Source organism: Oncorhynchus gorbuscha, linkage group LG04 (genome assembly GCF_021184085.1).
Source record: "Oncorhynchus gorbuscha isolate QuinsamMale2020 ecotype Even-year linkage group LG04, OgorEven_v1.0, whole genome shotgun sequence".
Taxonomy (NCBI): Eukaryota; Metazoa; Chordata; class Actinopteri; order Salmoniformes; family Salmonidae; genus Oncorhynchus; species Oncorhynchus gorbuscha.
In genome coordinates this window covers 5,137,516-5,162,257 of record NC_060176.1, presented here as the reverse complement: position 1 = coordinate 5,162,257, position 24,742 = coordinate 5,137,516, and the positions used below count along the sequence as shown (strand labels likewise).

Below are 24,742 nucleotides of genomic sequence, written 5' to 3'. Positions count from 1 at the left end.
TAGTTATTATTAGTCGTCTCTTTTCCTGTAACCTCTACATACAGTATATCGCTAAACTTTATTTGTCTCACTTGTCATTTTTTGTGTTTTTATATTGCAACATGTTGGTTGAGATGAAAACAAACAGACTGCTGTTTTACAATAGAGCACCAGCATGCATGAATGGGAACTGATCACAAACTGACTCTCATTATCACATTTCATACTTTATAATGACCCCTGTTTATCTTACCAAGGTACTGGTTGAAAATGTTATCCTTGTCTACTTTATAAATGTTTTATTTCTCTTCTTCTATCTCTTTTTTCAGGCCATGGAAATCACAAGGAGGATAGTCCTTTCCTCAGCAGTGCAGATGCTGACAGGAAGACTGATTTCTATGACAGGAACCTGGCCTTGTTTGAGGTCTGTCTTTAAAGTAACGGTCCAGTGTTTCCAGATTTCTAGAAAATATGACCTATAATTAATTACAATTTGAGGGAAAAGTTTTCCTTCCAAAAATATTGTAATTAAATATGTTAACTGCTTTTTTGTGTTGGAATGTTGGTGGGTGTTTGTTCTCCAAATTATGATTTGGCTACAGATAGGAGTATAGGATGAGTCAACAACATTATTTGGGTTTGAGTTAACATAATATGGACTTTTAAAAGTGAGATGTTCACTGGACAGTTACTTTAAGTGGCTTACAGTGACTCTGATACTAATACATGACATGATTATACAAAACATCAATATTTGCTCATCTCAACTGCCAAGATTGATCGATCACTAGATAGACCACCACTCCTACTTCAACCTATACAAATTCAGTTCCTTACACTGCACTATAATACCATTTCACTGTAGGCTATTACACCCCACAGACACATCATGTACCCATCCAGCTCTAACTGTTCCCTGTTCTGCTGTCCTGCAGGAGGAGTTGGACATCCGTCCCAAGGTGTCGTCCCTCCTCAGCCGGCTGGTCAACTACACCAACATTACCCAGGGGGCCAGGGAGCATGAGGAGGCCGAGAACACAGACACGTCACGAAGGAAGGCCCCAAAGGTCAGAAGTCACAAACACCACCTCTCTTTCTCTTCTTTTGAGATTTAAACAGGCTTTAGTCTCTCTCTCTCTACCCCTCTGTCTCTGCACATGTTTGGATCTGAGCTTGCATGCGTGTGCTTTGGGTTGAGTTGGTGCCTGTTTGTTACAGGCTCTGCCCTGTAGGCCCCCTGGTGAGAGTTGATCAATATCTTACCTGATCAATAATTCTGATCAATTAGCTATTTCCTGTGGGTCTATCTGTGCTACATACCATATTCAGAAACACACATAAAAACATAGACATTGAAACACACTACTCACACAAATATGGAAAACTACAGTAGTACAGTCATAGTTATCTTGACAACCAAATCACTCACATCTGTTTCCTGTCTTCTTTCTGTCACTATGTATGTTTGGTTCTTTTTTTAAATGTTGTTTTTTCTCTCTCTCTCTCTCTCTCTCTCTCTCTCTCTCTCTCTCTCTCTCTCTCTCTCTCTCTCTCTCTCTCTCTCTCTCTCTCTCTCACTCACTTCATCTCCCTCTCTCTCTTTCTCTCTCTGCAGTCCCCCAACATGGGTACCCTGATGGGAGTCTACCTGCCCTGTCTACAGAACATCTTTGGTGTCATCCTGTTCCTTCGTCTAACGTGGATCGTGGGCACAGCCGGCATCGTCCAGTCATTCCTCATCGTCCTCATGTGCTGCTCATGTGTTAGTACACACACACACAGTGCTGTGAAAAAGTATTTGCCTCCTTCCTGATTTTTTTTTTTTTTGCACATTTGTCACACTTAAATGTTTCAGATCATCAAACAAATGTACATATTACACAAAGATAACCCAAATAAACACAAAATGCAGTTTTTAATTGATTATTTTATTTATTAAGGGAAAAAAAGCTATCCGAACCTTCATGGACCTATGTGGAAAAGTAATTGCCCCCTAAACCTAATAACTGGTTGTGCCAACCTCAGCAGCAACAACTGCAATCACACGTGTGCGATAACTGGCCATGAGTCTTTCATGTCGCTGTGGAGGAATTTTGGCCCACTCTTCTTTGCAGAATGTCAGGATTTGGCCAGGGTTGTTCCGGTTTTTGGTCACTAGATGCCCCCATTGTGCCTTTTGACATTTTGTTTTCCCTTGATCCCCATTATTATTTGCACCTGTGCCTCGTTTCCCCTGATTGTATTTAAACCCTTTGTTTTCCCTCTGTTCTTTGCTCTGTGTTTGTATGTTAGCACCCAGCCCTAGTACTCTTGTTGATCCCAGTGGACTCTCTTGTGGAATTCTGTTTTTTGTTCTTGTTTGTTTTTTGAGTATCTTTTGAGGCTTTTTGTGCTTTACCTTCCACCTTGTGGATTTACCTTTTTTGTCTTGGAGGATTTCCTTTGTTCTTGTAGGATTCCTTTTGAGGTTGTGGAGTTACATGTTTTCCTGAAGAACTTCACTTTTTACTTCATTACTTCACCGTCTCAAGTACTGCTGTGTCTGCCTCATTTTCTGGGTTCTGCCGACTATTCGTGGCTCAGTTGGTTAAGTGACTGTTTCTCACTCCGGAGACCCGGGTTCGTAATCGGGTCCTGTCACAGAATTATTTTAATCCAGCCACATTGGAGGGTTTTCGAGCATGAACAGCCCTTTTAAGGTCAAGCCACAGCACCTCAATTGGATTCAAGTCTTTGACTAGGCCACTCAAACCTTTATCTTGTTTTTTTAAGCCATTCAGAGGTGGACTTGCTGGTGTGCTTTGGATCATTGTCCTGCTGCAGAACACAAGTGCGCTTCAGCTTGAGGTCACAAACTGATGGCCGGACATTCTCCTTCAGGATGTTTTGGTAGAGAGCAGAATTCATGGTTCCATCAATCACAGCAAGTCTTCCAGGTCCTGAAGCAACAAAGCAGACCATCACACTACCACCACCATATTTGACTGTTGGTATGATGTTCTTTTTCTGAAATGCTGTGTTACTTTTAAGCCAGATGTAACCTTCCAAAAAGTTCACCTTGTCTCGTCAGTCGACAGAATATGTTCCCAAAAGTCTTGGGGATCATTAAGATGTTTTTTGCCAAAAGTGAGATGAGCCTTTATGTTCTTTTTGGTCAGAAGTGGTTTTCGCCTTGGAACTCTGCCATGGATGTCATTTTTTCCCAGTCTCTTTCTTATGGTTGAGTCATGAACACAGACCTTAACTGAGGCAAGTGAGGCCTGCAGTTCTTTAGATGTTGTTGTAGGTTCTTTTGTGACCTTTTGGATGAGTCGTCGCTGCACTCTTGGGGTAATTCTGGTTGGCCGGCCACCCATGGGAAGGTTCAGCACTATTCCAAATTTTCTCCATTTGTGGATAATGTCTCTCACCGTGGTTCGCTGGAGTCCCAAAGCTTTAGAAATGGCTTTATAACCCTTTCCAGACTGATAGATGTTAATTACATTGTTTCTCATCTGTTCCTGAATTTCTTTGGATCACGGCATGATGTCTTGCTTTTTGAGATATTTTGGCCTGCTTCACTTTGTCAGACAGGTTCTATTGAAGTGATTTCTTGATTCAACAGGTCTGGCAGTAATCAGGCCTGGGTGTGGCTAGTGAAATTGAACTCAGCTTTCCAAAAAATGTGATTAACCACAGTAAATTCAGGATTTAACAAGGGGGGCAAATACTCTGTCACATAGGGCCACGAAGGTTCAGATAATTGTATTTATTAAGGGAAAAAAGCTATTACTTAAACTGAATTTTGTGTTTACTTGGGTTATCTTTGTGTAATATTAAAATTTGTTTGATAATCAAATGTGCAAAAAAAATAAGAACTCAGGAAGGGGGCAAATACTTTTTCACAGCACTGTACACACATTGTGGATGCACACACAGGCACACTCACATACACACACACACACACACACACACACACACACACACACACACACAAGCATTTCGCTACACTCGCATTAACATCTGCTAACCATGTGTATGTGACAAATAAAAATTTATTTGATTTGACAATGTCTGGCAATGTTAGAAGACCATTGACACACTGTTCTTGTCCACTTGCCAAACCCCCTGTTAAAACTGTGTCACCGGCCAGCCAGTTAACATTACCAGGCTGAATAGAACCCACAGCAGTTTCCACACCCTGCTGTTTACTCCAAAGGACATGTAATATATTTGTGGTTTATGTCTCAACCTTTCCAATATGATTGATGAATTCTGTTCAGTTGTCCAATGACAAGTGGTGCCTCTATTGCTAAGTGTGTTTATAATGTGGATAAAGAGCAGAGTGTATTGGTTGATGGGCACAACATAAAACATCCAGAACTCTCTCATAAAGACAGACTGGCCTTATTTGATGGTGTTCATATTCTCTCCTGTTTGACAGACAATGCTCACTGCCATATCCATGAGTGCCATAGCTACAAATGGTGTTGTCCCAGGTGAGGGTACAGTACAAGCTTTGAAGACTGAGAATCCAAACTTACATTTTACACTTAAAACACTTTAGTTGTAACAGTTACATAAACATGACATTAAGAAGATAATATTATTTTTTAACACATGACTAACAAATGATCTCACCGTCAGTCTATTCTGACCAGTTTCATCCATGTTAACTCTGTGCTGCTCTCTGTTGTAGCCGGAGGGGCGTACTTCATGATCTCTCGTTCCCTGGGGGCTGAGTTTGGGGGGGCTGTAGGAATCTGTTTCTACCTGGGAACAACCTTCGCTGCTGCCATGTACATACTGGGAGCTATAGAGATCTTCCTGGTGAGTTATCATCTGCTCCCAAATGGCACCCTATTCCCTATTTAGTGCACTACTTTTGATCAGGACCTAAAGTAGTGCAATGTGTAGAGAATATGGTGCAATTTGGGATGCAACCAATATACCGCAGTAAAATAGGTCAATGTACTCAAACATTTTGAGATGGAGTAACTTACATGTAGAAATGGGATCCAAGGGGCGGAGCTAGCATGTTGGAGTGAATGGCTGTGTGTGAGAGGCTCCTGCAACTTCTTTTGCGAAATAATCTAATATAACCTACTTTATGGCACTTTTTACAACAAACGTTTCTTTCTAATACAAGATTGTAACTTTCTATGTGAAAATGGCGAGTAATAAGCGACCAAAGGACAATAAATCCCCAGCGGAGGCCTACTCCCCACTAAATAACAAGACAGACGGCACAGGCAACAACGTGACACTTACAGAACTTACCTGGGTTTGGGAGAACTACGTGTTGCTATAGCTGAGGATCTTCAGGCTACTATTGCTGAACTGGACACCATAATCGAGAGCATCATTCGTCACTTCGCAGAGTCAGAGCATTGTGGACCTTGAGAAAGCTTCTGAATTCAACGATGGTAGGATCGACGAGTTAGAGAAGCTATGCACGTCATTGCAGGATAGTGTGCAGAGGCTTTCTGTGAAAGTGGTCGACCTGGAGAGCCGATCCAGACGTAATAACCTTTGTGTTGTTGGTCTGGCAGAGGGGGTGGAGGCGGGCTCTCGCCCCACCGACTTCTTCGCCAAGCTATTGAAGGATGCAAGAGGCAACCGAATGAGGGGCAACCTGTCAAATAAAGGGCACCCATTCCGTGTCCATGAGGATTATACGCCGGATGTGGCAAAGCACCGTGCCGGCTACAGAGATGTTATGGCCAAGCTCTACAAACTTCATCTTCGCCCAGCCTTGCTCTTGCCTGCAAGACTAAGAATTACCCCGCCTTCCGGTGAGAAGATTTGGCTCTCCTCGGTTTTGGACGCAGAGAAGTTTATCCGGGAATATACGCCAATCCCCTGTACAGGTTAGAGTGCCTTGTATTTGTGTGTTAGGGTCTGCTCATGGACTCGAATCCATACTATACCATAACGGGTGAAACCGTATTAAACGGGCTCAACAAGGGCTACCAAACATGTAAGACGCTGAGCAGACCAATGGATGGCGGTCAGAGCTCTCATTTAACGTTAAGTTCACTTTCATCCCGGCTGTGCTCAGCGATGCATATTTGGGAGGCCTTCCAGGTTTGATCATTGACACTTTCGGATGGATATACTTATATTCCCCCATTTTTGTTTTGTTTTGTTATTTATTTTTCAATCCTTACATTATTCTTATTACCATACCATTTATTTATTGCTTGCAGGGGACTGGGGGTGATGGTTGGGCAGACGCAGACACCTGGTTAGCAAGTTGATGTTTTGTGCCGTTCTGCCTTTGTCTAGCCGTGGGCCGCTCTCCCGACTAGAGTCCCACCAGCCCTCTGTAGTGCTTATGTATGTGTAGGTGTGCGTACATATAATTATTATTTGTACTTTATTATTACTTTCTCTTAGCATTTTAGTATTATGTATGTGTATATTTTAAATCAGTGTATATTGTTATTCTGGGGTATGAATGTTTGTATGTGTGTATGTGTATATGTGCATATGGATGTATGTACGTGTGTGTATATACATATATATATATATTTTTTTTTTTATATATATTTTTATATATGCATTTATTTTTGTGTGGGTGTGTATGTATATGTACAGTGGGGAGAACAAGTACTTGATACACTGCCGATTTTGCAGGTTTTCCTACTTACAAAGCATGTAGAGGTCTGTCATTTTTATCCTAGGTACACTTCAACTGTGAGATACGGAATCTAAAACAAAAATCCAGAAAATCACATTGTATGATTTTTAAGTAATTAATTTGCATTTTATTGCATGACATATGTATTTGATCCCGGCTGTGTTCAGAGCGATGCATATTTGGGAGGCCTTCCAGGTTTGATCATTGACACTTTCGGATGGATATACTTATATTCCCCCATTTTTGTTTTGTTTCGTTATTTATTTTTCAATCCTTACATTATTCTTATTACCATACCAGTTATTTATTGCTTGCATGGGACTGGGGGTGATGGTTGGTAGGAAAGTAGGAAAACCTGCAAAATCGGCAGTGTAAAAAGATCGAACTTATTTGATATACAGGTATGGAAGATCGCTAACCCTACTGGTAGGGAATATTCCTTTTACTCTCATGTTCACAATGTTTACACTCAAATTGACTACTTTTTGGTTGATGCTAAACTACTCCCCTATACCTGTAATGTGAGGTATCATGATATTATAATCTCGGACCACAGTCCACTCACCTTCGCCCTGAGATTGGGTGACATTGTACCAAACGAGAGGATCTGGAGGTTGAATCGTCAGCTCCTCACAGAACCAACATTCTGTGAACATCTTAAAGACCAAATTAAAATTTTCTTTGATACCAACGACAACACAGAGTCTTCCCCAGCATTATTGTGGGAAACACTGAAGGCTTATCTGAGAGGCTGTATCATCTCCTTTCAGGCTGCCAGGAGTAGGCAAAACAGAGGAAAACTGGAAGAACTGGAGGGACAAATTCACTTACTGGATAGGGAGAATGCTAGCCATTCATCTATGGAGAAACAAAAAAAACACAAAAAAATGAACTCTTTCAAATTTGAATATAATCAGATTCTCTCAGCTAAAATTGCTAAATCTTTTCTCTATGCCAAGCAAAAATATTTTGAGTTTGGTGACAAACCACACAAATTACTCGCCAGACAACTTCGAAAAAATGTGAGTGACCGAATGATTCACAAAGTTAAATCTGCATCTGGGGAATTACATCAATGACAGATTCCGTCAGTTTTATGATACTCTATATACATCTAAAGTGGATCCTAACCCCTTAATTATGCAAAACTTTTTGGAGGACTGTAATCTTCCTGCCCTGAACCAGGAAGATTCTAACTTCCTGAATAAGGAAATATCTCTAAGAAATTCGAGAAACAATTAAAACTCTAATGAGTGGCAAGACCCCGGGCCCAGATGGATACCCTGGTGAATTCTATAAAACATTCAGCAACATGCTCTCTCCCTACCTGCACAAAATGTTTGTTCAGGCCTATGAGGATGGAGCTCTCCATTCTACTTTGGATGAAGCATTCATTACAGTTATAGTTAAGGGTAAAGATCCGGAAGAGGTAGGGTCATACAGACCAATATCTCTCCTTAATACAGACCAAAAGATTTTTAGCAAAAACTCTGGCTAACAGGCTTAGCACTTTAATTGGAAAATTGGTCCATTCGGACCAGACTGGCTTTATCCCTAACAGAAACTCATTCTTCAATCTCAGGCGCCTCTTCAACATGATGTATTCTCAGAGGTTACCCAACTTGGACCTTGCCGTTATATCTCTTGACGCCGAAAAGGCCTTTGACCAAGTTGAGTGGCCCTATCTATTCAAGGTCCTACAGAAATGTGATATTGGAGATGGGTTCATAAATTGGATCCAGCTTTTATATAGGAACCCCTGTGCGAGAATACTCACTAACCAGGGACAAGGCAGGGTTGTGCTCTGTCGCCTATGCTCTTCGCCCTAATTATCGAACCTCTCGCTCAGGCGATTAGATCTCATGCAGCAATACACGGCTATAATACTAAAGATACTCTAAATAAGATTTCCCTGTACGCAGATGACATCCTCCTCTATGTAACAGAATCCCAGGCTAGTATTCCAGCTATACTTGATGTGATAAATTTATTTGGTAGCTTCTCAGGATACAGAATAAATTGGAACAAGAGTGAGTTAATGCCCATACGGTTGCACAACACCTCCTGGCTAGAACATCTCCCAGTTAAGTTATTTTCAGAAAAATGTACCTACCTAGGAATTGTAGTTACCAAACAATACTCCTTACTGTTTAAAGAGAATTTCCCCTCTCTGATGCAAAAACTCAAGGTAAACATACAATTTTGGAGAACTCTCCCAATTTCTCTGCTTGGAAGAATTAATGCCACTAAAATGGTCTTCCTGCCACAACTGCTCTACCTATACCAGAACATCCCAGTATTCATACCTAAATCCTTTCATAAACACCTGGACTCAATTATCAATCCTTTCATCTGGGATTATAAAACACACAGGATAGGTAAAAACACCTCTGTAAATCCAAGATGGAAGGAGGATTGTCTCTCCCAAATGTTATATTTTATTACTGGGCCGCTAACCTCCGTGCTGTTACGTTTCTGCTGGATGACACACTTCCGACATCCAGCTGGCTTACTATGGAGTAGTGAGGAGTGTCACCCCTTCTCTATTGGAGCTGTGATTTTGTCGCCTGTCAATCTGGAGATGTCACTTTATTGTAACAATCCTATTATACATAGCACAGTCCGAATCTGGAAGCAAATTAAGGTCCACTTTGAGCTTAGACCAATGTCAATCATGCTCCCTGTCACCAGGAATCCCTCCTTTGCCCCTTCTAACCTTGATAACACCTTTGAGTGATGGGGAGAGCTGGGGATAAGTACCATAGGGGATTTATATATAGAAGGTGTCAGGACCCGGTTACGAACCCGGGTCTCCGGAGTGAGAAACAGTCACTTAACCAACTGAGCCACGAATAGTCAGCGGAACCCAGAAGATGAGGCAGACACACCAGTACCCGAGACGGTGTATTTAATGAAATAAAAAGTGAAGTCCTTCAGGAAAACATGTAATTCCACAACCTCAAAAGGAATTCCACAAGACCAAAGGTAATCCTCCCAGACAAAAAGGTAAATCCACAAGGTGGTAGGTATAGCATAAAAAGCCTCAAAAGATACTCAAAAATAAATAAACAAGAAAAAAAACAGAATTCCACAAGAGAGTCCACCGGGATCAACAAGAGTACACAGAATACTAGGGCTGGGTGCTAACATACAAACACAGAGCAAATAACTGAGGAAAACTAAGGGTTTAAATACAATCAGGGGAAACGAGGCACAGGTGCAAATAATAATGGGGATCAAGGGAAAACAAAAGGTCAAAAAGCACAATGGGGGCATCTAGTGACCAAAAACCAGAACAACCCTGGCCAAATCCTGACAGAAGAGACATTTGCTTCCTTTGAGTTGCTGAGGGAAATTTATAATCTTCCCAGAAGTAATTTTTTCAGATACCTACAAATTAGAGACTACGTTAGAAAACACCTCCCAACATTTGGGAATGCTAAACCTTCCATGTTTGACGGATGCATAAAAATATGCCCCACCTCAGACAAACTGACATCCCGTCTATATGATGCTTTTCAATCTGTTAGCACACCTTCTACAGATGCCATTAAGGCCAAATGGGAGGAAGAACTAGGGACTGACATTTCGGTGGCAGACTGGGAAGAGAGCTTGGAGTATATCCACACATGCTCCATTAACTCCAGAAATCGTCTCATACAATTCAAGGTATTACACAGATTACACTATTCCAAAATTATGCTCCAAAGGATATTTCCTGATACATCCCCTATGTGTGACAAATGTCAGGCTGCGCAGGGTACACTACTCCACTGCTTTGCCCTATGCTCTAGCTTGCATGGTTATTGGTGTGGAATTTTTGGGATCCTCTCTGAAGTTTTGGAGACTTCAATAGACCCAGACCCCAGACCCGCTTCTGATAATCCTGGGAGTGTCTGAGTCCCTAAATGGATTAACCAACCCCCAAAAACAACTAATCTCTTACGGTCTCATTTCGGCAAAAAAACTAATCTTGTTGTTTTGGATAAGGAGCGAAGTGCCTTCTACCAAATTATGGCTCAGTGAATTGGCAAACACTCTACACTTAGAAATAATTAGATATATTCTGAACAATGAATTATCAACATTTGTTCAAATCTGGCAGCCTTTCCTCTCCTACTTGGACGAGTCAGCGCTGTAAATTTGTACTTATTAACACACTCACAATTGTAATAATTTAATCTACATTAATCTATGTGCTGGCCCCGCCACCTGAGCAGTTGGGGGAGAATATGGGGAAATGGGGGGGTTACATCTACCCTCTTTCTTTCTACATGTCCTTGTTCTGTATGTCTTGTTTTGTATTATTTGTTTTGTACCCAGAACTCTGGGTCTTGTTGTTCCTGTCTGTTATTTTATGTTTAGATAAGAATTGTATACCTGTCTTGTATACCTGTACACCATTCTTGTGTGTGTTCAATAAAAACATATTTGAAACAAAATGGGATCCAACAACATTAGCTGAACATACATTTGATCCACATAATGTTGCTGTTGTAGACTGTAGTATATGACTGATAGTCGTATATATATTCGGAGTACTCAAAATACATTTAAAGTGAAAGGCTTCTGTTCTGCTCTTACTGTATAGTGAGTTGTAGAAGCCATTATAAGTGCATTATGAATGCACATATAAGGTATTAAATGTGTGTGTCTCACAGAAAGTGTACCTAAATTAATTATGTTGTCATTGTCCTCTCCCAGAAATACCTGGTTCCCCAGGCGGCCATCTTCCACGCCAGCGACCACCATGGGGGTGACAGTGCCATCCTCAACAACATGAGGGTGTACGGCACCATCTGTCTCAGCCTCATGGCCGTGGTGGTCTTTGTGGGGGTGAAATATGTCAACAAGCTGGCCTCTCTCTTCCTGGCCTGTGTCATCATCTCTATCGTCTCCATCTACGCCGGGGCCATTAAGTCCGTTTTCCAACCGCCCGACTTTTCGTAAGGCACTGGGGATTTTTTTACTTCTTTGTCTGAACAGCAAATGGGGATAATGGTATAATTGATGTGGATTTAATTTGGTGTTAATGATCAGTATGCCCCTGACGGAAGCCAAAACACTTTCTGTTCCACTGGCTGGAATGGTCAATGGAGATGAAAGTCTATTTCCATTGTTGAACGTTGTCCTAAAGATCTAGCTACTGTACGCATACTGTAAATGTTTTTCAGTGTAGCTATAATATAGCTAATATCTGATCTAAAGTAGAGTGAAAACACACATTATCATGACATGTTATCATCACTCTGTTGATAATCAGAAGCAATAATATTCCTCTTTCTCCAGGATCTGTATGTTGGGGAACAGGACACTGATGAGAGATCAGTTTGACGTGTGTAGTAAGACGGTTCTAGAGGGCAATGTGACTGTACCTAGTCAGCTGTGGAGGAACTTCTGTAGCTCTGGCAACATGAGTAGTCCTCAATGTGACGACTACTTCAACCAGAACAACGTTACAGAGATACAGGGAATACCAGGACTGGCCAGCGGCATCATCAGAGGTAAAGACCAAAGTCAGAGGATGGACCATAGTTGTAATGATATGACTATTACCACACTCCTGGGTCTAGGATACAGATCTAAGATCAGCTTTCCCCTCCCACTGTCCTTACCTTAACCATTAGTGGTGGGAAATGTATAACTGACCCAAGATTAGCATCTGGGGGCAGCTTCACCCTATTACTATAGCCAATGGGGCCAACCAGCTAGGGGGCAGCAGAGCCACATCCACATCCACTTGTATTTGTTTTTATTTGCTTTACCTTTATTTAATCAGGTAGGCTAGTTGAGAACCAGTTCTCATTTACAACTGCGACCTGACCAAGATAAAGCAAAGCAGTGTGACACAAACAACAACACAGAGTTACACATTTAATAAACAAACATGCAGTCAATAATACAATAGAAAAGGTCTATATACAGTGTGTGCAAATGAGGTAGGATAAGGGAGGTAAGGCAATAAATAGGCCATGGTGGGGAAGTAATTACAATATAGCAATTAAACACTGGAGTGATAGATGTGCAGTAGATGAGTGTGCAAGTAGAGATACTGGGTTGCAAAGGAACAAAATAAATAACAGTATTGGGATGAGGCAGTTGGATGGGCTATTTACAGAAGGGCTAGGTACAGGTGCAGTGATCTGTGAACTGCTCTGACAGCTGGTGCTTAAAGTTAGTGAGGGAGATATGAGTCTCCAGCTTCAGTGATTTGTGCACTTCGTTCCAGTCATTGGCAGCAGACAACGGAAGGAAAGGCGGCCAAATAAGGAATTGGCTCTGGGGGTGACCAGTGCGATATACCTGCTGGAGCGCATGCTATGTGTGGGTGCTGCTATGGTGACCAGTGAGTTGAGATAAGGCGGGGCTTTACCTAGCAAAGACTTATAGATGACCTGGAGCCAGTGGGTTTGGCAATGAATATGAAGCAAGGGCCAGCCAATGAGAGCATACCGGTCGCAGTGGTGGGTAGTATATGGGGCTTTGGTGACAAAACTGAAGGCACTGTGATAGACTGCATCCAATTTGCTGAGTAGAGTGTTGGAGGCTATTTTGTAAATGACATCGCCAAAGTCTAGGATCGGTAGGATGGTCATTTTTTCGAGGGTATGTTTGGCAACATGAGTGAAGGATGCTTTGCTGCGAAATAGGAAGCCAATTCTAGATTTAATTTTTGATTGGAGATGCTTAAAGTGAGTCTGGAAGGAGAGTTTACAGTCTAACCAGACACCTAGTTATTTGTAGTTGTCCACATATTCTAAGTCAGAACCGACCAGAGTAGTGATGCTGGACGGGCAGGCAGGTGTGGGCAGCGATCGGTTGAAGAGCATGCATTTACCGTCATTTCCGGACTATAAGCTGCTACTTTATTCCCACACTTTGAACCTCGCGGTTTATTCAATGACGCGGCTAATTTATGGACTTTTCCCGCTTTCACAAGATCCATGCCGCCAAAAAACTGAGCACCGTCACATAATGTGACGTAAATCGAGCGCGCTCAAACTTCCCATCATTCTGATTACGGTAGTAATTTTGTAACCCTCATCATGGCAAAGACACAGAGAAATGCATATGATGCAGCTTTCAAGTTGAAGGCGGTCGATCTGGCTGTTGGAAAAGGAAATAGAGCTGCTGCATGGGAGCTTGGCCTTAATGAGTCGATTATAAGACTTTGTAAACAGCAGCGTGAGGAACTGACTCAGTGCAAAAAGACAACAAACCTTTCAGAGGGAAGAAAAGCAGATGGCCCAAAGTATTTGCAGCCACTAAATCGTGCATTTAGTGTGTTCCGTGCATTTAGTGTGTTCCGTGCATTCCGTGCATTTAAATCGTGCATTTAGTGCGTTCCGTGTTCAGTGGGAGGCTTGGATGACAAGTGGGGAGAAATCCTTCACTAAAACGGGCCGCATGCGAAGAGCAACTTATGGTCAAGTCTGCCAGTGGGTCCTGACAGCGTGGAGCATTGTCAAAAAATCCACTATCATCAACGGGTTTCGAAAGGCTGGACTGCTGAGTGTTGAAGGGGCAGCATGAGCTCAGCGGGGTATTTGCCTCCGGATGAAAGTGACGAGAGCGACAATGAAAACGATCCAACGTCGGATGAAGCAATTCTGAGGCTATTCAACTCCGACACCAAAGGAGATGACTTCAGTGGTTTCAGTGCACAGGAGGAGGAAAATAGTGACCAATAACTTTACTGGTAGGTTTAATTTTTATTACAAGCCGTGTTTCGTTAAAGCCTATTTATTTTTGCTACAAGCCGTGTTTCGTTAAAGCCTATTTATTTTTGGTACAAGCCGTGTTTCGTTTAATGGCTGTGTAAAGTTCATTTGTTTATGTACAAAATACATATTTTTTAATAATTTCGTGGGTGCGGTTTATATTAGGTGCGCTTAATAGTCCAGCAATTACGGTAGTTTTACTTGCATTTAAGAGTAGTTGGAGGCCACGGAAAGACAGTTGTATGGCATTGAAGCTCATCTGGAGGTTAGTTAACACAGTGTCCAAAGAAGGACCTGAACTATCCAAAATGGTGTCGTTTGCGTAGAGGTGGATCAGATAATCACCAGCAGCAAAAGCGACATCATTAATGTATACATAGAAAAGAGTCGGCCCGAGAATTGAACCCTGTGGCACCCCCATAGAGACTGCCAGAGGTCCGGACAACAGGCCCTCCGATTTGACACACTGAACTCTGTCTGAGAAGTAGTTGGTGAACCAGGCGAGGCAGTCATTTGAGAAACCAAGGCTGTTGAGTCTGCGATAAGAATGTGGTGATTGACAGAGTCGAAGCCAGCTGCACAGTATTGTCTCTTATCATGATATCGTTTAGGACCTTGAGCATGGCTGAGGTGCACCCATGACCAGCTCGGAAACCAGATTGCATAGCAGAGAAGGTACGGTGGGATTTGAAATGGTCGGTGAACTGTTTGTTAACTTGGCTTTCGAATACCTTAGAAAGGCAGGGTAGGATAGATATAGGTCTGTAGCAATTTGGGTCTAGAGTGTCTCCCCCTTTGAAGAGGGGGATGACCGCAGCAGCTTTGCAATCTTTGGGGATCTCAGATGATACGAAAGAGAGGTTGAACAGGCTAGTAATAGGGGTTGCAACAATTTCGGCGGATAATTTTAGAAAGAGAGGATCCAGATTGTCTAGCCCGGCTGACTTGTAGGGGCTCAGATTTTGCAGCTCTATCAGAACATCAGCTATCTCAATTTGGGTGAAAGAGAAATGGAGGAGGCTTGGGCACGTTGTTGTGGGGGGTGCAGGGCTGTTGACTGGGGTAGGGGTAGCCAGGTGGAAAGCAAGGCCAGCCGTAGAAAAATGCTTATTGAAATTCTCAATTATCATGGATTTATCGGTGGTGACAGTGTTTCCTAGCCTTAGTGCAGTGGGCAGTTGGGATGAGGTGCTCTTATTCTCCATGGACTTTACGTGTCTCAGAACTTTTTGGAGTTAGTGCTACAGGATGCAAATTTCTGTTTGAAAAAGCTAGCCTTTGATTTCCTAACTGCCTGTATATATTGGTTCCTAACTTCGTTGAAAAGTTGCATATCGCAGGGGCTATTCGATACTAATGCAGTACGCCACGGGATGTTTTTGTGCTGGTCAAGGGCAGTCAGGTCTGGAGTGAACCAAGGGCTATATCTGTTCCTGGTTCTACATTTTTTGAATGGGGCATTTAAGATGGTGAGGAAAGCACTTTTAAAGGATATCCAGGCATCCTCTACTGTCGCAATGAGGTCAATATCCTTCCAGGATACCCGGGCCAGGTCGATTAGAAAGACCTGCAAGCTGAAGTGTTTTCGGGAGTGTTTGACAGTGATGAGGGGTGGTCGTTTGGCTGCAGACCCATTACGGACGCAAGCAATGAGGCAGTGATAGCTGAGATCCTGGTTGAAGACAGCAGAGGTGTATTTGGAGGGCAGGTTGGTTAGGATGATATTTATGAGGATTCCCGTGTTTATGGATTTGGGGTTGTACCTGGTAGGTTCATTGATAATTTGTGTGAGATTGAGGGTATCAAGCTTAGATTGTAGGATGGCCGGGGTGTTAAGCATGTCCCAGTTTAGGTCCCCTAAAAGCACGAGCTCTGAAGATAGATGGGTGCAATCAATTCATATATGGTGTCCAGGGCACAGCTGTGGGCAGAAGGTGGTCTATAGCAAGCGGCAACAGTGAGAGACTTGTTTCTGGAAAGGTGGATTTTAAAAGTAGAAGCTCAAATTGTTTGGGCACAGACCGAGATAGTAAGACAGAACTCTGCAGGCCATCTCTGCAGTAGATTGCAACTCCGCCCCCTTTGGCAGTTCTATCTTGTCGGAAAATGTTATAGTTAGGGATGGAAATTTCAGGGTTTTTGGTGGTCTTCCTAAGCCAGGATTCAGACACGGCTAGGACATCCGGGTTGCTAGAGTGTGCTGAAGCAGTGAATAAAACAAACTTAGAGAGGAGGCTTCTAATTTTAACATGCATGAAACCAGGGCTTTTACGTTTACAAAAGTCAACAAATGAGAGCGCCTGGGGAATGGGAGTGGAGCTAGGCACTGCAGGGCCTGGGTTAACCTCTACATCACCAGAGGAACAGAGGAGGAGTAGGATAAGGAGAAGTATAAGAACTGGTCATCTGGTACGATCGGAACAGAAAGTAAAAGAGAAGGTTTCTGGGCACGGTGTAATTGATTGTACAGACAAAGGTATGGTAGGAAATGAATACAGTGGATGTAAATCTATGCATTGAGTGACGATGAGAGAGATATTGTCTCTGGAAACATAATTTAATCCAGGTGAGGTCACCGCATGTGTGGGAGGTGTAACTAAAGAGTTAACTAAGGCGTATTGAGCAGGGCTTGAGGCTCTACAATGAAATAAGGCTATAATTACTAACCAAAACAGCAATGGACAAGGCATATTGACATTAAGGAGATGCATGCGTAGCCGAGTGATCATTGGGTCCATTGAGTAGCTGGGCGGGCTGGAGACACGGCGATTCAAACAGCTAGCGGGCCGGTCCTAGCAGGCTAGCAGAAGGGCCTTAGAGGGACGTTGTGACGGAAGAAGTCAGTTGTAGCCCCTTCATACGGTTACGTCGGCAGATCAGTCGTGATGGATCAGCAGGGCTCCGTGTAGAAAAGGGTCCAGGCCAATTGGCAAAATAGGTATTGTAGCCCAAGTAGTGGCTGATGAACCTCTTCAGCTAGCCGGGCTAATTGTTGCTTGCTTCGGGACAGAGATGTTATCCAGGAGAAGCCAATCAGATAGCCGCAAGATAGCTGCGATGATCCAGGTGAAGAGGTTCAGAGGTTGCGGTAGGAATCTGGGGATATGGAGAATAAGAAGTCCGATACGCTCTGGGTTGAATCGCGTTGTGCATCACTGGCAGGAGTTATCCAGGTTAAAGGTTAGCTGATGACCGCTAGCAGTGGTTAGCTGACTACTAGCTAGTAGCTAGTTAGCTTCTGTTGGGGGTTCCGGTTCTGAAGTAAAGAAAATAGCAAATTAATACCACATTGGATGAAGTGGGTTGCAGGAGAAAAATATTTAAAAAATATATGTGAAGAAAAAAATATATAAAAAGATATATACACGGGACAGGAGGAAGACAAAATACGCCAGACTGCTACGCCATTTTACAATAGTGATGACATGTAATTACAGTAAAACATAGACTTTGTGTACAACATGTTTGTAGTGATTTAGCTATCTAAAAGGTGAATATATATACTTTGTAAAACATTTTCTGTTATTATAACAATAATTTGTGATGTTGTAGAGCTTTGGGTGTTTTCGTGCCGTTAGGTGGATGCCATTATGTTGCTTACTTTGTGGATGGGATGCTAGCATTTCTATAAACTTGGTTCCTGATGTATGTTTTAGATAACATGTGGGGAGACTACCTGGAGAAGGGTCAGATCTTGGAGAAGGCAGGTCTGACCTCAGTAGACGTCCACGGGGCTGTGGAGAGCATCGGCCTGTACGTCTCAGCTGACATCGCTACCTCCTTCACCCTCCTGGTGGGAATCTTCTTTCCCTCCGCCACAGGTAAGACCTGGCAACCCAGATCCATAACTGGCAACCCAGACCATGAACTGGCAACACCAGACCAATAATCCCAGCTGGCAACCCAGAGACATTTTTGTTCACTGATTGGTCAACATTCTGAGAGTTGTCAGTAACTGATGTGTGTCCTTCATGACCCTGTACTGTAGGTATCATGGCAGGCTCCAACAGATCAGGAGATCTGAAAGATGCTCAGAAGTCCATCCCTATTGGAACCATCTTGGCTATAACCACTACTACCCTTGTCTGTATCCTTTCATGGAGTCAATAGTAAAATCAAATCAACATGTATTTGTCACGTGCACAGGATACAGCAGGTGTAAATTGTACAGTGAAATGCCTCTACTTGCAAGCTCTTCCTCATCCATATCAAATAGGCAGTGTTCTCCACAAGTTGTTCAATGTCTAGATGCATCTGTCTTCCATACTGCATGCGTTTCTGTGTGTTCCTTAACATCCTATCATCAGATTTCAGCTCTGTGGTTCTGTTTGGGGCCTGTATTGAAGGAGCGGTCCTAAGGGACAAGTAAGTGAACTTGACTGTAGCATTAGGCCACATATTTGACATCAAAAGATAAATTCAGGTCCAGACAATAGCCTGTCTGCTTCTCAAGAACATACAGTACAAGCTTGTAATTATATTTGTTGGTATGGCAAAGCACTTCAGATGCTGTGTTTGTTGGTATTGATAATGGCCCCGCTAACAGGTCCATGTCCTCTCCTGTCTTGTAGGTTTGGGGATGCAGTCAGTAAGAACCTGGTTGTGGGGACTCTGTCCTGGCCTTCCCCCTGGGTCATCGTGATTGGCTCATTCTTCTCCACCGTGGGGGCTGGACTACAGTCCCTGACCGGCGCCCCTCGTCTCCTACAGGCCATCGCCAAGGACAACATCATCCCCTTCCTCAGGGTAGGCCCAGCCACAGGTAGCCTAGCGGTTAAGAGCATTGGGTCAGTAACTAAAAGGTTGCTGGTTCAAATCCCAGAGCTGACTAGGTAAAAATATGCCCATGTGCTCTTGAGCAAGGCACTTACCCTAATTGCTCCTGTAAGTTGCTCTGGATAAGAATGTCTGCTCAAATGTAAAAAATCATACACTGGCTATCAGTGCCCTTCCTTATGGCTTTGTGGGTAGAGCTGTATTGTACATACAAACTGTGTAATTCCTATACAATGTAAAGCATCTGGTGGCCTGAAAAACACAGCCATAATTTAAGGTTTCTCTAGCTGCCACCACTGTTTGTACACATTGCTTGATACATTGCTCGGCTCTATGCCCATGTATGCTCACAGTGGCCCTACTATTAGATACATAATGATACACAACTAAAAACTACAGTGAACAAGAGAGATAGAGTTGTGGTTGTCTTTGCTTACTCATTTGAATGAAGCTGAACATAGAAGTTAATTTGCATTCCCACATGTAAATTATTGTTGGTAGAAGAGGATTAGCTATATAAAAGAAGGGCATTATGTAACCAGTACTTAGAGGCCCAATGCACCCGTTTTTCAATCAATAACAAATCATTTCTCAGTAACAATTAAGTACCTTACAATAATAGTTTTCCATTAAAGTCGACAAAAATAGATTTTTTAGCAAAAAACATTTTTCTCAAGCAATAATTTAGACAGGACTGTCTGGGAGTGGTCCAAGTGGGGAGGGGAAAACTGAAAACTAGCTGTTGGCAGAGAGGTTGGAACCCTATTTGTCATTGGTCTTTTAAAGTTTCACTATGCAGAAATCGCTCCGCCAATTTCCTGGTTGAAAAAATTCAAGTAGTTCACCTAATTTCAGTTTATGTGATAAAACAAGCACACGTATAGTGTAGAGAATCATTGTACCATCTAAACCGGTGTGAAATATATTTTCAATAACCAAACATATATTGTATTTTCAGCTGTTTGAAGCTGGTGTACGAAACTGAAAGTAAAAGATGCAAAAACAAAATGTAAGAACTGGAAGCATAGAAATAGTGCACATAGAACACATTTACCGCTTGTTAGATTTGCTTTCAACGTGAATGACGAATCTTTCACATTCCACCTTTAGTGTTAGTTTCATCAGCTGTTGTACAATCTGATATGTAACACAGGGAAAAAAAATATTTTGACTGCACTGGGCCTTTAAGGCTGCTCAATCCATAAATGATCGGTCCCATTGGCTACAATACAACAATCAGCCTGAAATAAAACAAATAAAAAACAAACCATCACAAAAAAATTAATGTATTTCTAAAGTGTATATTTTTTTATTTTCTGGTGCAGGTGTTTGGTCATGGCAAGGCCAATGGGGAACCAACCTGGGCACTGTTACTGACAGGGCTCATCGCTGAGCTGGGCATCCTCATAGCCTCTCTGGACATGGTGGCCCCCATCCTCTCCATGTGAGTCACACACACACACATGTACGAAACAGACTAAACACACACATATGCATGCAGACACATCAAACATGATTATTTAAAAGCAAGCAAATAGGGATGATTTCAAATCATATGTGTCAGGACCCGGTTACAAACCCGGGTCTCCGGAGTGAGAAACAGTCACTTAACCAACTGAGCCACGAATAGTCGGCAGAACCCAGAAGATGAGGCAGACACAGCAGTACTTGAGACGGTGTATTTAATGAAGTAAAAAGTTAAGTCCTTCAGGAAAACATGTAATTCCACAACCTCAAAAGGAATTCCACAAGAACAAAGGTAATCCTCCAAGACAAAAAAGGTAAATCCACAAGGTGGTAGGTATAGCATAAAAAGCCTCAAAAGATACTCAAAAATAAATAAACAAGAACAAAAAACAGAATTCCACAAGAGAGTCCACCGGGATCAACAAGAGTTCACAGAATACTAGGGCTGGGTGCTAACATACAAACACAGAGCAAAGAACTGAGGAAAACTAAGGGTTTAAATACAATCAGGGGAAACGAGGCACAGGTGCAAATAATAATGGGGATCAAGGGAAAACAAAAGGTCAAAAAGCACAATGGGTGCATCTAGTGACCAAAAACCGGAACAACCCTGGCCAAATCCTGACAGAATCGCCCCCCCTCCCCTAGGAACGGCTCCTGACGTTCCTACCAGCTCTCTCGGGGTGGAGGGCCCTGAACTGACGAATGAGGTCAGGATCCAGTATGTCTTTGGCAGGAACCCAGGAGCGCTCCTCGGGACCGTAGCCTTCCCAGTCCAACAGATACTGCCAGGACCGCTGCACCCGGTGGGAATCCAGTATCCAATGGACGGTATAAGCCGGCTGGCCTCCAATGACACGAGGCGAAGGGGGAGGTCTGTCTGCCGGGACAAGGGGAGAAAAAACAACAGGTTTTAATAAGGAAATGTGAAACGTGGGATTAATCTTAAGGGATCTGGGTAAGTGTAGGCGATAAGAAACTGGGTTAACTCTCCTGGCAACCTTAAAGGGACCGATGTATTTTTGGGACAGCTTGCGAGACTCCACCCGTAGTGGTAAGTCTCTTGTGGAGAGCCAGACTCTCTGGCCGGGGCGCAGGGTAGGCCCGGGACGGCGACGTCTGTTGGCTTGTTGTTGGTACCTCTGTGAGGAACGCATAAGATTAAGATGGGTCTTCCTCCACATAAGCCGACAGCGTCTGACGAACTTCAAGGCTGAAGGCACTCTGACTTCTGCCTCCTGGTCCGGGAACAATGGAGGGGCATAGCCAAACTGACACTCATGCGGGGACATACCAGTGGAGGAGGAGCGCAAGGTGTTGTGCGCGTATTTGGCCCAAACAATGAAGGACGAACATGTGGACGGGTTGTTACGAGTCATACATCGGAGGGTGGTTTCCAGCTCTTGATTCATCCTCTCTGTTTGGCCGTTGGACTCCGGATGGTACCCTGAAGATAGACTGGCAGAAGCCCCCATGAGTTGGCAGAAGGCCTTCCAAAACCTTGAGGCGAACTGGGGACCTCTGTCAGAAACCATATCTTGAGGAATGCCGAAGACTCGGAACACATGATTAATTACCAACTCAGCCGTTTCCTTGGCAGAAGGTAACTTAGTCAGAGGGACGAACCTGGCCGCCTTTGAAAACCTGTCGATTATGACTAGGATAGTAGTATTGCCATGGGATGGAGGAAGGCCAGTAATAAAGTCCAACGAGATATGGGACCAGGGTCTGTGGGGAACAGGTAAAGGGTGAAGGAGTCCTTGAGGGTGGAGGTGAGAAGATTTGCCCTGGCAGCACACGGGGCAGGCATTGACGAAAGTGGCAACGTCTTCTCTTATGGTAGGCCACCAGAACTTACGCTGGATGAACTCCAAGGTGCGACCTACGCCCGGGTGACAGGTGAGGCGAGAGGAGTGCCCCCACAGAAGGACCTGAGTCCTCACTGCCTTGGGGACAAACAACCGATTGGCAGGACATCCTTTCGGGTCCGGTTCGATAGCTTGAGCTTGTCTCACGGTATCCTCAACTTGCCACGAGATCGGAGCCACGATCTTAGCAGCAGGAAGGACAGGCATGTCCGTGTCATCTCGAATGGCAGGAGCGTAGACTCAGGACAGGGCATCCGGTTTGAGATTCTTCGACCCGGGCCGATAGGTGAGGATAAACTGGAATCGATTGAAGAAAAGAGACCATCTAGCTTGTCTAGAGTTCAACCGCGTCGCCTGCTGGATATACTCCAGATTTTTGTGGTCCGTAAGCACTTGAAACGGGTGAGAAGCCCCCTCGAGCCAGTGTCTCCATTCCTTCAATGCCATCTTAACCGCTAGGAGTTCACGATCCCCCACATCGTAGTTCCTCTCAGCCGGGGTAAGCCGGTGTGAGAAGAAAGCGCACGGATGAAGCTTCTTGTCTTCACCCCTCTGAGACAGGACAGCTCCAACACCAACCTCTGAGGCGTCTATCTCCACCACAAACGGTTCATCCGTAGTCGGTAGTATCAGGATGGGAGCAGAGAGGACGCGCTGCTTGAGTCCTTGGAAGGCCATCTCAGCTTCTCTTCCCCACAAAAACCTTGCATTGCCACCCTTAGTTAAAGCTGAGAGAGGGGCTGCCACCAAGCTGAAGTTCTTGATGAACTTGCGGTAAAAGTTTGTGAAGCCCAGGAAACGCTGAACTTCCTTAACGGATTTGGGGGTGGGCCAATCCGCTACCGCCCCTACCTTCCTGGGGTCCATTTGGACTCGACCGGGTTCCACTACAAATCCCAGGAATTGTACTCGGGATGAATGGAATTCACATTTTTCCGGCTTAACGTAGAGATGGCTGTCTAGGAGGCGTTTGAGTACTTGTCTGACATGCTTTGTGTGTTCTTGAAGAGAGCTCGAAAAGATGAGGATGTCATGCAAGTACACGAACACAAATATGTTAAGCATATCCCTAAGCACATCGTTTATGAGCGCTTGCAACACCGCTGGGGCGTTGGTCAGGCCTAAGGGCATCACCAAGTATTCATAGTGACCAGTAGGCGTGTTGAAAGCGGTCTTCCACTCGTCACCAGGTCTGATCCGCACAAGATGGTATGCGTTCCGCAGGTCAAGCTTAGTGAAAACAACTGCTTCCTGGAGCAGCTCGAAGGCTGTGAAGTGCACTAGGTCAGACACAGGCAGACACAGCAGAGGCAGACACAGCAGTACTTGAGACTGTGTATTTAATGAAGTAAAAAGTGAAGTCCTTCAGGAAAACATGTAATTCCACAACCTCAAAAGGAATTCCACAAGAACAAAGGTAATCCTTCAAGACAAAAAGGTAAATCCACAAGGTGGTAGGTATAGCATAAAAAGCCTCAAAAGATACTCAAAAATAAATAAACAAGAACAAAAAACAGAATTCCACAAGAGAGTCCACCGGGATCAACAAGAGTTCACATAATACTAGGGCTGGGTGCTAACATACAAACACAGAGCAAATAACTGAGGAAAACTAAGGGTTTAAATACAATCAGGGGAAACGAGGCACAGGTGCAAATAATAATGGGGATCGAGGGAAAACAAAAGGTCAAAAAGCACAATGGGGGCATCTAGTGACCAAAAACCGGAACAACCCTGGCCAAATCCTGACAATATGTTGGGTGAACTTGCTGAACTTGGGGCCTCCCGAGTGGCGCAGAAGTCTAAGGCACTGCATCGCAGTGCTAGCTGTGCCACTAGAGAATCTAGGTCGGCGCACAATTGGACCAACATTGTCCGGGTTAGGTTAGGGTTTGGCCGGCAGGGATGTCCTTGTCCCATTGCGCATGAGAGACTCCTGCGGCGGGCCGGACGCAGTGCACGCTGACACGGTCGCCAGTTGTACGGTGTTTCCTCCGACACATTAGTGTGGCTGGCTTCCAGGTCAAGTGGGCATTGTGTCAAGAAGCAGTGCGGCTTGGTTGGGTTGTGTTTCGGAGGACGCACGCCTCTCGACCTTCGCCTCTCCCGAGGCCGTACGGGAGTTGCAGCGATGAGACAAGACTGTAACTACCAATTGGATACCAGAAAATTGTGGAGAAAAAGGGGTAAAAAATAAAATAAAAAATGAATTGCTGAAATTACTCCCATCAGCCAAAGTCATGTATTTTACATGTGAGAAAACAGACTCTTGATGTCTCTACTTCCCTTCTCAAACACTGCTATTAAAC

General features: G+C 43.7%; 1 protein-coding gene across 2 annotated transcripts in view; it reads left to right on the top strand.

Moving 5' to 3' along the window:
* Positions 1-24,742, top strand: part of LOC124033570 (solute carrier family 12 member 4-like) — a 71,443-nt gene that overhangs the window by 33,409 nt on the left and 13,292 nt on the right. For both annotated transcript variants that reach the window (XM_046345623.1, XM_046345624.1), the window contains exons 2-13: positions 309-403; positions 915-1,046; positions 1,595-1,741; positions 4,403-4,457; positions 4,658-4,788; positions 11,306-11,547; positions 11,891-12,105; positions 17,979-18,143; positions 18,311-18,409; positions 18,630-18,687; positions 18,894-19,068; positions 20,424-20,542. In XM_046345623.1, coding sequence (XP_046201579.1) covers positions 309-403; positions 915-1,046; positions 1,595-1,741; positions 4,403-4,457; positions 4,658-4,788; positions 11,306-11,547; positions 11,891-12,105; positions 17,979-18,143; positions 18,311-18,409; positions 18,630-18,687; positions 18,894-19,068; positions 20,424-20,542 — 1,633 coding nt within the window. The remainder of the gene's footprint in view (positions 1-308; positions 404-914; positions 1,047-1,594; positions 1,742-4,402; positions 4,458-4,657; positions 4,789-11,305; positions 11,548-11,890; positions 12,106-17,978; positions 18,144-18,310; positions 18,410-18,629; positions 18,688-18,893; positions 19,069-20,423; positions 20,543-24,742) is intronic.